Here is a 15,079-nt window from a genome sequence, read left to right on the forward strand (position 1 = left end):
GATCAGGGAAGTCATGTACCGTCTTAAACTGGAGAAGATTAGATATACCATCGGAGGGTCAGCCTTGAAGTTTCCTCTATTTGGCAGCCTTTCTTAGCTTTTGTTGGGGATATGGACGCTGACAGTATAACCAATTTCGGTATCATTTCTAATTTAATTGTGTTACGCTATTTACTTTCATTTTCTGGATGTCTGGCAATGTATCATGGGTATACAGTATGTGTGGGTCTGGTATGAGGGTGGGGGGTTCTTTCTTCTGTTGTACATGTTCATCCTGTAATATAATGTGAAAAAAAAGAGTGAATGAACTGCAGCAAAACAGCATCCTGCTGCTGCAAACACTCACCACAGCATCAAGTGTGTATTATTCCACAGCTAAAAATAGTCCCCAACAGGTGAGCTATTTTCTGCTGTATGAGTCATGTTTCTTAAAAACTAGTGCCCAGCTGTTTAGGGAAATAGTTTTAAATGGTTTAATTTTTCAAATGCTACATTATTTAATTGCGACACATAATTAAAGACTTCTGTCTGTAGGACCACCTATGACAGGTTGAGGAGGTTACAGATCACAAGAGGTGTTTTTGGTCTTTTTTATGTTGAGTTTGTTGACAAGAAGAATTATACGACCTGAATGCAGATTTAAAGTCCTCAAACTGAGCACCTTTAACTTTTATGTAATAGCTAAAGTCGTTTTTAGTTTTTAGTTAGGACAACATATCCAAAGAATGAAGGCTAAATATACCCCACATATCACGACAAGAGTCAATTCAAAACTGTACAAAGAGCCCGTTTTAAAAATTCTTTATTAATTTTTCTTATAATCAATGTTTGATACTTGAAGCAAGAATAATGAACAAAAATGCTGAGCAGACATGAGGCTTCATCCTGGTTTCGCTTTCGTCTGATTTTTTTTCTTGATATTCGAACGACCTCCAACAGAACGGTGATTCTGCGTCATGATGCATTATGGCAAGGTGCAGGGAACACAGACAAGGGGAAACATTTAAAACCCACCTCCCACACAGATACCCTCTTCAGCACGACCACAAAACAAAATGGAAAAAAAAAAAATACAGAAAATATGGTCATGTTATTTACACAGCTTTCACACATTTCCTAGACCTTAATTACAAACATACATCTATCTTTCAACTGCACATTTCTCAACCTACACAGTCCCTTTGGATCGCTATTCACTACTACTCCTCAAACGTCTCTCTCGTGCCAACAGTGCTGTAAACTATCCAAAAGTGGCAAACTGATATACAAGATAGGGCAGTGTCATTTGCATCAGACCGAGCTTCTGCAGATTTCCTGTCACTAATATTTCACGACTCAAAAGACCGCACGTTCAGACGACAGCTTCTCGGTTTGACATCGTTTCTGAAGATGTTTTTTAATACCCGTACCGAGGTGGAAAGTGTCAAAAAGTCAAGGGCAACAATGATTTTAAGAAACCCTGATAGTAAATGCTGCCTGGTGGATTGTGGGATGGATTGGCAGGACTTCAGGATGTCCCTGATTGGGACTGACATACAGTACTTTAGCAACAGGGTCCTTTGAACACAGCCTTTGGACTAGCACCTCAAAGTGGTTTTCAATCCGGGCACCTACCGACTCTTCCGCTTACTACACCAATCTACTCACACAACAGTCCCCTACAAACACGTCCGAGGTCTCCTCTATGGCACTTTCAGGTCTTTACAGTGGTAACAAACATTGAAGGCAAACAACAGACTGAACCATTACCCGTCTCAGCTTCCCTCTGGGAAACAAACAGAAAACATCAGGAAGAGCTTTTATCCCCGCTGTCGGATCTGAACAGCTCAGATTGAACATTTACATGGTTCTGTGACTTTGTGTTAACTATACTGATTATGGACTTCTGGGAAATAACGTTTAAAAAACAAGAAGTGGAAGTGCTAAGAGGGATATAAGCACAGCTGGAACAAGAAACGGGCTGAAAGAAACAGTGAAACAAAAACGCGACTACTCAATTCATCCAAGTTAGAGTCAGATCTTGGACTTTCTAATGTGAGTTCCCCTTTTCCCGTAATAAGAAACAAACAGACACATCCATAGTGACATTTACCCAAAAGACCAAAGACATGAGGCACATATTCACACACAATCCAGGCCTTTGAGGTCTATCGTGAACAGCTTCTGTAGCAATCTCCAGTTTATCACCACATGGTTTTAGAAAGTCATGTCAGTGTGATACTCGGTGTCATTTCACGTCACTTCCTGTTTGCTTTTGCACAGAAAACACTGATCTGAGATGGTATACTACGCAAAGGAACGGCGACGAAAAAGAATCCCACTACACTTGACCGCACTTTAGTGTTGAGTAAAACCAGTGGATACCTAACACTGAGGTCGATGCCTGAACCTCCGACAAAAACAAAGCAGAGCTGAGGTCCACAGAGTTGGTCTTTTCATGGGCAGCACAGAAATGTCACAATAACAACCAGCGAGTGTAACTGAGTCACTACAGCAGAGTGTTTACAGGAACATGAACTTTACAGAAGTATTTTCCCCTGCATCGAGAACTGCCGATGAGATTTGTGGAATGTGTTTCTAATGTGAGCACAAAGTGCGTTTTAATGAAGCAAGAAAGAAAGGAATGCATGTTTACATGGACTATTGTCCATAGTCAGAATGATGGGAAGCAGCAGGAATGAGAAGAGCTGGCAGAAAGCAAACGTCAATTTGAGCAGCTTCAACGCCGACAGCAGACTTTTCATTCACGTCTGTGTGCTTTGTGTTGAATGTGGCAGTTTTGTGTTTTCAATCAGAATTTACTTCCTCCTAATTTAACTTTCTCACATCAAAATTTTATTTGATTATTGATGGAATTCTCCTTCTCCTTACAAAACTGCAAAGAGCTTCCCTGTTTGAGTTTTGAATCTTCCCGCAGAGAGAAGGAGAAAGAAATACTGTGAAGGAGGTGTACACAGAATTTGGCAACTTTATCATTTTGGGGAATAATAACATGAAACACTGGTACCTGCTTAAAAAAATATTCGGGGTATGCAACTGGGAATATTGACACTGGAATTTCTTGGTCATATTTCTAAAATGCAAAGGAATATGTAAGACTGATTTTACGCAAGTAGACAAAATAAAAAAAGACTGCCACACAATAAAAGGAATAGAGTCCTTTGTCACAAAAAAAGCACGAGAGTATTTTCTGCTAAATTTGCCACACGTCCTTATTCCACCTGTGTTAAAGTGAGGGTCGGGGGCTGGCTAAGAAAAAGTTCATCTGGAATGTTGCTAGGGATTGTTGATAGGCAGGCCTCAGGCGAAACACTGTCATTGAGATAGGCAGTGACTGGTCCCGCCCACCCCCAGCCAATGGAACGTCCTGAATTGTAGCGGGTTGGGTAAAGGGTCCCTAAATGGCAATTTTGGACATTTGCTCTTCAAGTTTGATGATTCGCTTCTCCTGACTGCTGACCAGGTCCTTTAGGGATTTTATTTCTTTCAAGATCTCCTCCAGCTTGGCTTCAGATTTCTGTGGGAGACACAAGAGAACAGAGAGACTTTAGCATGTCACAATACTGCTACAACCAGCCTGCTGTGAACACACACAATGTAGCCAACGTCAAACCTAAATTGTCTCAAAGATATATATTCTATGTTGCTGGGTCCGGTACTCTGGGGGTTAACATGTTTGGCCAGCACTGGAGCCCAGTGGGCTGTGATTACAGAGCAGAGTTGCAGAGAGACACATGGGCTGGGTCCCAGGCGGGTGGCTGTGTTGTGGGTGAGGTGCGGCAGGACGCCCAGCAGCAGGCACCCAGAGCAGCAGCAGACCCCTCAGTTTGTGGGCTGAACAACATCTACAAACCACCTCATGAACATAGCCAGCAATCTGCACTGCTTTGAACGCGTACAATTTGTCTGTGTGACACTGAGAGCCCCAGAGAGGCGGCTACAAAGAGAGGAAGCCAGAAGTACGGGGCATTAATGACTGAGGGCAAGGTGGGAGTCACAAAGAGACTCTGATGTCTGATGATGTCTGGAGAGTTGAAAGGCTGAGCGGCACGCAGTCTGTCGCCCATTAGTCTCATCATGAGAGGGGTTTTTAGCTGCTAGGCAAAACTTGTTCTTAGACAAACTTCTGTAAATGTTATTTACTAATGTTCACTTAGACGTCAAGACGACAATATCCTCATCAGTGTTCTTAAATGATAGTGTGATCCATATCAGTATAGGAATCTCTATGAGGATACATTTACAGGTAAAAGCAAATACTTACGATTGATGGGGTCGGGGAGGCAGACTTGTTGGCAGGGCTCGAGTTTTCCGAGTTCTTGGTCACCTTGCTGTCCAAAATGTTCTTTTTAACCACCTTGAACTCGCGGTTTTTGATCGGGACGTAGCCATTTTTGAGGGAGATGAGAATGGGGTCTCCATTCTTGCCTTCGAACCACTCCTCAGCCTCCAGAGCGGGGTCAGGGCCGGCTGTGTCTGGGTACAAGTCGTCCTGGAAGAGGTCAGACTGAGGGGGAAGGACACACCACGTTATAAACGGCACATTGTAAGACCCCACTGGGCATCCTGTGATTAGAGGTCGGGTCAGTGTGTGCAAAGTGGCCACGTAGGCTAAGGACTCACCTTTCTGGGTACAGTCATCACGATGGGCTCACACTTCCTTTCATGCAGTTTAAAGAACCTGCCAAGACACAAATACAATCAAATTACCCACAATTCAGTGCAATAACAAACTACAACAGACAGTGCAACAGAATAGTTTAACATGGACTGTCCAGAGAAAGGTTAGTGATGATGTTCTGCCTCCTTGTGGTGAAGCAAAGAACTCCACATTAGTTCTACTTGACTATAATAAAAACCAGAAATACATTCTGCTGTCAGAGACTGTGATTAACCACCCATCAGACTTAGCTTACCTCGCAATTTCGCACTTATTGACATCAAGGCCTCTCTTGGGCATGTAGCCCATGCCTCTCTGAGGCTCCTTGGTGGAAAAGGCGCTGAGATAGTGAACATAAGGACACTCATCTGTGATTTCAAAGTAACGGATGGTGCTGTCACCCTGTCAAGAAATAAAGAAGAGTTAGATTTCTACACTGTATTTGAAAAGCTTGATTTGGCTACCGAGTGCTTGGAAGATAACTTACCTTCCCACAGAGGTAAACAATGTTGGTGTCTGGGTCGTAGAAGGGCAACAGCACTCCATTGCTGGTGTCCATCTCGTGAACAGTCATGGGCTCCTCCATGTTTTGCTGAAATAAAGAGCTCAACGATTAATAGCAGTTCTCCTGGAGACATTACAAATACAGAAATGTAGGGCCCAGAAAAAAGGTTATGGAGGTCCAGAAGCGGAAGAAGTGGTTGTTAATGCAAGAAGGCTGTACTTTTAAAAGCTTTGAATACTGTAGCAAATTTCACAGGACTTAATTTAACTATGGTGATATTGTACAATGTAGAAATACTGTACTGCTTACCGCGTTCCAGAGGACGATTTGTCTCTCACTCATGCGACTGAAACCTGTGGTGAGGACGTTCCCATCAGAAAGGAAGATGGCCCTCATGGGTCGTGCGCCCTCATGTGCCTTCTCCTTCTCCTGTTAAGTTTACAGGTCAACACAAAGCTTGTCACGACATTCTAAACAGTTTTTGTTACGTCCATTTTTACTTTAGTTTTGCCCATTTTTGTTAATCTGCACTCCTAGTCAATTTGGATGTCATTGTAATTCCTGTGTTGACGGCTTTATATATGACAGGTCTTAATGTCTTCTGTTTGAAAGGTCGACAGCGACACAGCATGACAATATATCCATTGTCAATAATATTTACCACTCATATGCTACAGATATGTTTAAGTGCACATGAGATCTTTGTAAAGTGCTTACAGCAATAATGGCCTCCTTGCGGGGGTCGATGACTCGGATGGACTTGTCCTTGCAGGAGGTGCAGATGAGGCTCCCGTTGCGGTTCCAGCACACGTTGAAAATGACATCAGGGTGCATGTCCTCCAGGTTAATCATGGCCTCTCCTGTGCCCACGTTCCAGATGATGATCTGGTTGTCACAACCTGAACACAGAGTGAACTAAAGGTCAGCAGGAGAGCAGCAAATACCATTTACACACGATATTCTTGTCTTAAGCAGCTATCCCCCTGACGACTCGTCATGGCTTGTAGATGCAGCAGACTTGTTTTGTAGATTTGAGGACACAAAGAGAACCCTGTTACCTGCACTCAACAGGACGTTGCGTGCCGTTGGATGCCATGTGATGATGCCAACACGCTTGGAGTGGCCCTCCAGAACCACTACGGGCTCAGACAGTGAAGTGACGAGGCCATTCTCAGGGATCTGCCACACCTGTGGAGGGCATGAACAGGACAGAGATCGGGGAATGAGCTGACAGTGAAGCCTGCTAAAGGACACTCATGTTTACCTTCATGCTAATAAGTTCTCAAAGATTACATTGGGAATCCACCAACCCCAACCAAGCTTCTGTAATACTGCACAGAGAACATTAACTGTAGTTACCAATGGGAGCCTGAGGGGGGCAGCAGAGACCAAGAGTTCAGTTGTGGACAACAGCATGTTGCTCAATGACAGATGAGAACAGTTAAGTTTAGCTGAATCCAGTCAGGTTTGTTAACATCACAGTAAATAAAATATAAAATACATTAGTGGGTTCTTGTCCTAAAAAGGTGAGCTTGCAGCCTGCATTCAAATGTTATCTAGTTGATGACTCACACAACAGGATTTCCTACGATAGAGAAACTATTTTAAGCTCATTTTCACAAACTCTGTATCTGGACATCACCCGGAGGAGCTGCTTGTGAGAACATGAATATTTGAATCCGCTGAACAGGACATTAAAAAGTACTTCACCCTGTTCGTTCATTCAAACAAAGTCTGTGTAATGTCTGATTGAACCGCTGTGTGAACAGAGTAAATAATTGCCTGGAACATTCACAGCCAAAGAGTGGGCATGTTGATGAAGTCTGACAGTGTAGGAGTGGAGGTGCTTCTTTCCCTATTCTGTTTGCCTGTATAGCGATTTTCACTCTTGTCTAAGATGTGGATATCCAAATACATGTTTAATTAATATCAATGGAAGTCATCGTTACAGACAAGTCGTCTTCCCTCTCCTACACGTTCTATCCTGGCGCCATTCCTCGCATAAACCAAACAGATTATTTGTCCGGGGGACAGGATTAAGTGTTGAATAAAACACTTTTTGTGTGCTAAATACCATCTCACCATTACCTTTAAGCCATTATTCTCCATAATCAGGATGGCTGGGCACCATATCCCTACACATAGAAACATACTAATTGTGTGGTAGTGTCAAACAAATCCATGCCTCAGATGCCTCATGTCTGCAATGCGTTTTCTTCTTTTACAACCAATGAAGTTACTTACTAAAGTTACTAAACCTATTTGTAAGGTGATAAAAAGTCTGTATTACCGTCTCAGGCAACAAAGGCCACCTATTAATTCTATTGCTAAACCTTTTCTGCTCAGTCTCTCTCTACCTATATCTCTACCAGTCCGCTCAACGACCGCCCACTCCCACCTAATCTAAACCAAACATCACCAAGAGCCTTTTTAGGCTGTGAACTTCCCCTTCAAAAAAGGTCAGATGCTATGAAGAGAGGAACCATTGATGGTCCCTTTCTCACACAATTAACTTCTGCAAACATGAAATAAATATGGCATTGATTCAGAGTTGGTTCAACAGGAAGAAGGGACTTTCAGGTAAGTGGTGGCAGCATACATAAACAGGCAGCACACTTATCTCAGCCTTTCAGCCTTCCCAAATAAGGACATATGGTGGAACGTGTAACTACAGTCTCAGAAAGTCAGTGACCTCAGCTCAATAAACAGCTAAATCATTCCCCCGCTCTGATTCCTGAAACACATATTTGAGCCTAATCTAATCCAGAGGGCGAGGTCTGCACCCATCCCTGTGTTACAACAGGCCAGCCTTTCGCAATAAAAGCGTGTTGTCTCTTGTCACTTATTAGCTCAAGAATAGGGTGTTTTTTTGCATAATTAAAAAGGAGTTCAGGTGTTAGGGGTGAGGCAAAGCTTACCATCACTGTGCAGTCCTCGGAGCTGCTGGCGATCACCTGATCATTGTGGGGGCACCAGTCAATGTCTAACACGGGGCCCGTGTGACCGCACACTGTGGGGTAGGATTTGTCGATGCGACCCGTCTGTAGAGACAAAGACAAACAAAACAGAGTTATGAGATTAGTCTCAGAGAGCATCGTCCAATGCTGGAGGAGAGAGCGTTTTGAAATGGGGAAATTACAGTATAATCCTAAATCCCACCTGTGAAACTGGGCTCACTCACATGACAAGAACACACACACACACACACAGACAAAGACACAACACCTAAGAAAAGGCACTTTAATGGATTCTTTCTACAGCGAAAATAAAATTACATGTTATAATTACAGAAAATGGAAGTTGCTTTCATAAACAGGAAAAGAAACATCAAAAACAACATGAACAAACGTTTATAGAAAGAATGTAAATGATTTGCAGGGACAGAAAGTTATTCAGGTGTAAGGCAAAATTCCCATCCCACAAAATCTCCAGCCAAGTGCTGTAGACCAGCACGCATATAAAAAAACAAAAACAATCATAGTAAATGTTTACATTTTGAGACTTCTTAGACGGCTGATTAAAAAAAAAGAGAAGAAAAACCCAAACAGCATGAAGCCAGAGATTCCCCAGTCTCGGTCTGTCACTCCGTCGCTCTGCCAAAAAGAAGCTGGGGTTTTATTGGGGCTAACCAGAAGCAAACTCAGATTAGTTTTAGCCCGCACTGGACCACCCACAGTAATTAAGGAAAGTTATTAGAGGTGACGTCATTATACAGTAGAAGCATGCCAGCAGATGCTTAGTTTTCCACAGCATCTCCTTACTTTACAACGGTAACCCTGAATCAAAGCCTTAACTGGGCCCTTTACATAACCTGCTTACGTAAATGAAGGCTACAAATTTGGCTTCAAATATATTTCTGATGGAAACACGTTCAAATAAACTGGGCATCCTTTATTATGTTTCTAAAAACCAGCCTCAAGGTGGATTTGACCTCTAACCCCTCTGAGAGAGGAATACCAGGTGGTCTGTCCATGAAATGTGGTGACTTTGCAAACCCATGTTGCTGTTGTGGATGGGTGTCTGAGACACACCCTAGTCTGTGCTGACTACAAGTACCACCACAGGGACAGAGAGATGACGTCATGAACAGTGGAAAGAGTCCTGGTGCTGCTGCAGCTCTATTTAAAGCATGATGGCTTATACAGGGAATAGCAAGAAGAATGCTTGAGAAGAACTTATAAATCTATGAGCTGTTTATTTAGTACTAAATAAGACATACAACTAAAGACTACAATTACACCGCAAAGGGACATATCTCTGAGTAACTAACGTTCAGCCAAACAATGGATCTAACATTTCAAACAAATGATGTGCTAAATAGACAAGCAGCTTGCTCAAGAGATTTATAACAGTCTACTTTAAACACATTGGTAGTTTACACATGACAATGGCATATTTAAGACCCAAAAAAAAAGTACTGCTTTGAACCTCAGTTCTTACAGAGCAGCCAGCACTTTTCACCAACCCCAAATACACTGTCTGTCTGTCACCTGCAAATGCATGTCATGTCTTCCAAAAACAGGTCTTCAGCACTAGCTTGTATACTAGCATATACTTGCAGCACTTTATCCAACAGTGGTGAAACACAAAGCCTTCTTTAGTTCCCTTTCTAAAACAATGGTGGGATAATTTGACCTGCACATTATTTAAGTCAGTGAGTCCTTGCTACAAAAGAAAAGTCTCCTGGTGCGAGTAAAGTGACGGTGTCAAAGTTCCAAGCAGACCAAGCTGACCCCAAATTGTACATTACGGCTTTTGAAGGCAACTGATTTCAAAAGGACAGAAATACCAGATGACAGTAAATAATGGCCTTCAGCATCTTAGCATTTCACTGTCTGCAGAACACTATATTCAGAATTTCAAAAAGGCAGAAAACAATTAAGTTTAAAGTAGATCCTGTTTATATTGACTGTTTCAGAAAGTGTGGATTAAACACCTAACTGGTGTTTGGTTGTTAAATGCTTATTTCTTAGAGGGTGACTTACAAGCTTTTTAGTTATGTTACAAAAGAGACTGATAATAAAAACACAAAAGAAAACAAAGCATTGTGGGTTAAGGACTCGGAGGGACAGTCCAGTCCAGGATATGAGTGTCATGTTGCTTCGGCTCCTAGACATTTCCGTGCTTCTGCTGTAGTAGATAACGCAGCCTGCTCCTGGTGTGGCTGATATCACTAACTAACATGATTCACATCACAGAGGTCTGTCATATTCAGGGAAATATGCACACAGGGTCAGGCCAGTTCTACAGTGGCTGGGTATCTACAAAGATCACAGGTAGCCTCTGTAAAATATGAAAATGTCATAGACTGTGCATGTTACCCATGCAGTCAGCTGATAAAATTAGAATATGTGTCACAGCCTAGCTCTGCTTCAAAGTACAGTGATCAAAGTCCAATGTATGTCAGAAGGACTTCTGTGCGTGTAGTATGTGAAAATCACAAGATCTTTATCAGCTCTGCCTGACTACTGAACACACCCTGAAATCTACCCTGAAGCTGAGAGTAAAGAAAGCAGACTTTGACCCTGCCGTCAATATGGATCCATAAACCACCATCCTGTATCAAATAACATTAGAATTAAACATGAGACCGTTGACCTCCACTGTGCTGCAGAGTCTGAATTTTCACTTTCATTTGGTTAAATCAGAAAACACAAAATATTTGCACTATAAAGTAGACATGATATCTGTGCATATTCAATCTCATACAGTAGATTAGTATACAACAGCTGCATGCACTGGACTTTTACTGCATGTGATTTCACAGGAACAGGATGTAAAGCAGGAAGGACTCAGACCGATGACCAGGTGTAACTACAGTAACAGCATAAACAAGTCTGACAACGACCAAACTGATCCTGCAGATAAGACAAGCCAATTCAAAGTTGTTTATCAATGTACTTCATTATTGCTTCGATTTCTACAGTGACTTCTTCAAACTATTTCAACAGCATCTACAGAACCAAAGCATAATGGATCATGTTCATCCAGATGGGATTTAACACTGTGATTTTACATCAACTTAACTAAGTGTGTGAAGTTGTTTTAAAGTTAGGCTTTTCACGCTCACATAAGTAATGATGTAAACAGGATATTTCTGATAAGTTCACATTCATGTTTTATGTCTGTCCTTGCAGAAGCCTGTTTGACAGGGCCCTCAAAGATTAGGACCACCTATGGGAGCAATCAGCGTTTAGACCTAAACCCTCTGAGAGGGAGACATTTCTCAGCAAATCCCACATTAACTCCAGTTTAAGCATGCTACAGAGACTCCTACATAACCCCTTACATCAGGCTTAGCATCAACACTTTTTAATCACCAATATGAAGGGGAAATTTTTTTTTTTAGACTTAATAAATAAATCTTAGCTTCTGAGGATGACTTGGAGCAATGAACCTTGACCCCTCCAGTAACACTAAGGCTAAGCTCTGAAGCTAGACACCCTGATTTACCCGGCGGGGCAGAGGAGGGCCGACACTTCGACCACAGAGTGAGGCGTTCTTCACATTCCACACCTCGGCCCCGGGCAGCTCTGGTATGAGTGACTAATGAGAGCAAGACAGGCGCTAGAGCGTCAAATTTAGCACCCTTTGAGGTGTTAATTGTGTTTTTGTCTGATATACATAATTATAAATGTCAGGGTCTGAAGAGTGGACATAAGTAGATCTTGGCTTAAGCCTGCATAAAAATCTGTTAACATGATACACAAGGCAGGAAACTCAACAGTGTAACTGAACACAAGAAGCTGTGCGTAAGTCAACTGATTACAGAAACCACACTGCAGTAAGATCACTTATGTAGAGCAGTGCAAGTTAACATGTCAAAACTTGTTGCATTCTCTAGACTGTCCCTCTGGAAAAGCAGAGATTCAGGGAAATTTACAAGTTGGCATTTGTTCCTAAAATATAACGTAAAACATCGACCAGAAAGTCCTGCACCGACATATCTAAATTTCAGTCACAAAGGAGCGTCAGAATCCCAGAATCTTGACTAGTTAAATCAAGGCCTTTTTGATCTAAATACATTATGTATGTAGTCATATTTTCAAATGTTCAATCAGCTTGTAGGACTGACTTAATGTAGGGCAACTTTTCTGAGGGAAACCCTGCTTGTGTTTCAGCTCCATGTAATTCAGTGATTTAGCAGTGATGTGGAAGGGCTACAGTTGCAGACTCAAGAGTCTGAAAAGTGAAAACCAGGGATTAACTTTGACAGGCGCCTCATATTGGGATCTCAAATGCCTAATCTACTGAACATGTTCAACCAGCATTTGACTGCATATACAAAAAGGAGTCTTTCAGTGTCAAATACCAACGGATAAAAGTAATCGATAGCAGTCTTTGCAACTTCTAATGAGAGTGGATTTCAACAAGGAGGGAAATAAAAAGGATTAACATTAAAACAAAACCTTGAAAGCAACTCATTAGGACACTTTCCACCAGCACCGTTCGTTTTCTAATCCACCTGCTTTGATTTGGATAAATGATACACTTATACTGCATATCAAAAATACTTTGATGCTGAGATCTTATCCTACAGCTATTTGGCAGTGAATAGGTACTTTACAGGAAGTAGTTCCCAACTGCTTAACGCTCCTCTTAGTAATGTGCACAATAACATATTGGTAATATTAAGTGCAAGAGAAAAGACAAATAGCAGCCTTACCTTGAATTGCGTTAACACTATGACTAGCCTCCTGCAAGCAGGCTAATGGTAAGGATGGGTGGGAGCAAGTATTAAGATTGTATCACTTGTGTCAAACTATTTTACTAAAAAAGAAAGCAAACAAACATCTAGTCTATCATAAATATTAATTTTATTAATTTTTACTTAGTGGAGAGGATTCTTCCAGTTTTGTCATCAGACCTAAGGTTTAAAAGATCTGTCAAGATCTGACACAATGGTTGGCAGGAGAACAGTTATTTAAAAGTGTTTAAACCGTCACAACTTTTACCACACTGCTAAAAAGAAAATATTTAGAGGCCCAAACAAACAAAACTAACTGAGCAAGAGATCATCCAATGCAACCAGCATACAGGTATAGCAGACGCGTTTAGCAAACTTGAGAATGATTTTGTCCAGAGATAAAGAAAAAACAACTCCACCAGCAGAAAAAAGCACCCACTCTAACAGTAAGAGGTGAAACTAAGCAGTGATATACCAAACATGTCCATAACTACACTACGGACATTTATATCCTTAAAGAGGAATGTCTGGTGCCTGGAAAACAACCAGTTGCATAGCAACAAGTAAGACTGCAGAAAAAGAGAGTGAATCACACAGCGATAAATACAAAGCACAACGCTGAAACGCACAAAAAAATGGATGAACAACATTCCCTCAAGGCAAGAGACGACATTCTTTTCATTCACACAAGAGGCCTGCACACTTCCTCTCCTTGCAGCTCAACATGTGATTCACACATGCACACCACTGAAGGGTCTGCATGCTGTCCAGTGCTCAGAGCTCCATGGAAATTTCCACTTTTACAAGTGTCTGTGTCTGTATGATCGGGCAGGAACAACACAGTGCAGCACAATACGCACGGACTGGAAACCTGAGGTGATAAAGGAGACATACCTATACAAACATTTACAACAGATTTACTGTAGTATTATGTCTGTGGAACACAGGTAGTCAGTCTGTTTGAATGAAGTCTTGTGTTCAACAGTGTCTACATATTTTCTGTCTCACTTAGGATGCTGTGATACAGTCAAGCACCTGTTAGCAAGAAAAATGATCAACTGGAGGAACTGAAAACTTATGAACAAAAAGATGTTTTTAAAAATAAAGAGTGAAATTTTCTTCCAGATTAGAGTTTCATTTGTACATACAGTACATACAGTTAACTTGCGAATTAATCTCTTGCAGATTTTAAATGCATATGATGGTATGAAAATGTCACAGAACAAAGCTATTATTTTTACTAAGAGATGTTCAAAGGTTTTCTGCTAAAAACACCCTGTTTATTTAACCATCAGGACTCACAGCTTTATCACAACAGATCATAAATAATTAAATGATCAAATGAGTTAATTATATATTATTCAGTAACTCAGAAGCCATAGGTATTACCACATTAAATTCATAATTTTCATATAGCACTCGGATACAGTCAGTGAGTCTGTGACAGAGACAACATCTGACTTCAACCCAGTTCTCTCATCTTGGCCGCTCTTCATATTTCGGCCTATCCCAGAATTCACATGTGTACTGACACTGCATGAAGCAGCCAATGGCAAGGCAGGGAGGAAATGGTCTTGGAAGGCTGTCAGGCAGGGAGCAGTGAATGACCATATATGGTAAAATCTGCAGTCAGCAGGACTGAGCGGCAGAAGCGGCAAAGGCAGAGGCAGCCGAGTACTAAAGAGTTATTGGAACAAAAACTGACAAAAGTGTGGGGAAAGACCATAGATATTATGCACACCTGGTGTATTTTTGTGTGCAGAGACAGTGCATAGCTTAGTTAGCAGCCAAACTGATGTGTGTGAGACAGAACAGAAATAATGTATCACTGTGCACACACCCAGGGATTACTAAAAGCAAAGGTTGAGCACTGGATGAATGGTGCATTGAGGGATTGAATCCAAATCAAACACACTCTCCACATCTGATCGTCGGCTCTGTACAGAGGCAGTGTTTGATGCACCAACGTGGTACATGCGTTTTATATTAAGCAATCCACTATGTGGTGTTACAGCCGTTGTTTGGGTCAATCTTAAATTAAAATAGGCAAACACACATGATGAAAATACTGATGGGTAAACAGGAGAGACTGCATGATTGGATTAATCAAATAATTTCCAGATAAAGGATATAAATCACATCATCTGTAATGATTTACTGCGACTTCCTCTCTCTTATGGCGAGCAGACAGAGAGGAATTATCAGGAATGTTTCAGTGAACACTTTC

General features: G+C 41.5%; 1 protein-coding gene across 1 annotated transcript in view; it reads right to left on the reverse strand.

The window, feature by feature from the left end:
- Nucleotides 1-786: 786 nt before the first annotated feature.
- coro1ca (coronin, actin binding protein, 1Ca) overlaps nucleotides 787-15,079 on the reverse strand; it is a 30,775-nt gene continuing 16,482 nt past the window's right edge. The window contains exons 3-11 of the mRNA XM_069682645.1: nucleotides 8,084-8,206; nucleotides 6,224-6,353; nucleotides 5,883-6,064; nucleotides 5,475-5,594; nucleotides 5,148-5,252; nucleotides 4,917-5,062; nucleotides 4,624-4,681; nucleotides 4,265-4,507; nucleotides 787-3,517 (exon numbers count right to left, since the gene is read on the reverse strand). Of these exons, the coding sequence (XP_069538746.1) occupies nucleotides 3,398-3,517; nucleotides 4,265-4,507; nucleotides 4,624-4,681; nucleotides 4,917-5,062; nucleotides 5,148-5,252; nucleotides 5,475-5,594; nucleotides 5,883-6,064; nucleotides 6,224-6,353; nucleotides 8,084-8,206 (1,227 nt within the window). The 3' untranslated portion in view covers nucleotides 787-3,397. The remainder of the gene's footprint in view (nucleotides 3,518-4,264; nucleotides 4,508-4,623; nucleotides 4,682-4,916; nucleotides 5,063-5,147; nucleotides 5,253-5,474; nucleotides 5,595-5,882; nucleotides 6,065-6,223; nucleotides 6,354-8,083; nucleotides 8,207-15,079) is intronic.

Source organism: Semicossyphus pulcher, unplaced genomic scaffold (genome assembly GCF_022749685.1).
Source record: "Semicossyphus pulcher isolate SPU_LCO1_2020_fin unplaced genomic scaffold, fSemPul1.0.p SCAF_6, whole genome shotgun sequence".
Lineage (NCBI taxonomy): Eukaryota > Metazoa > Chordata > Actinopteri > Labriformes > Labridae > Semicossyphus > Semicossyphus pulcher.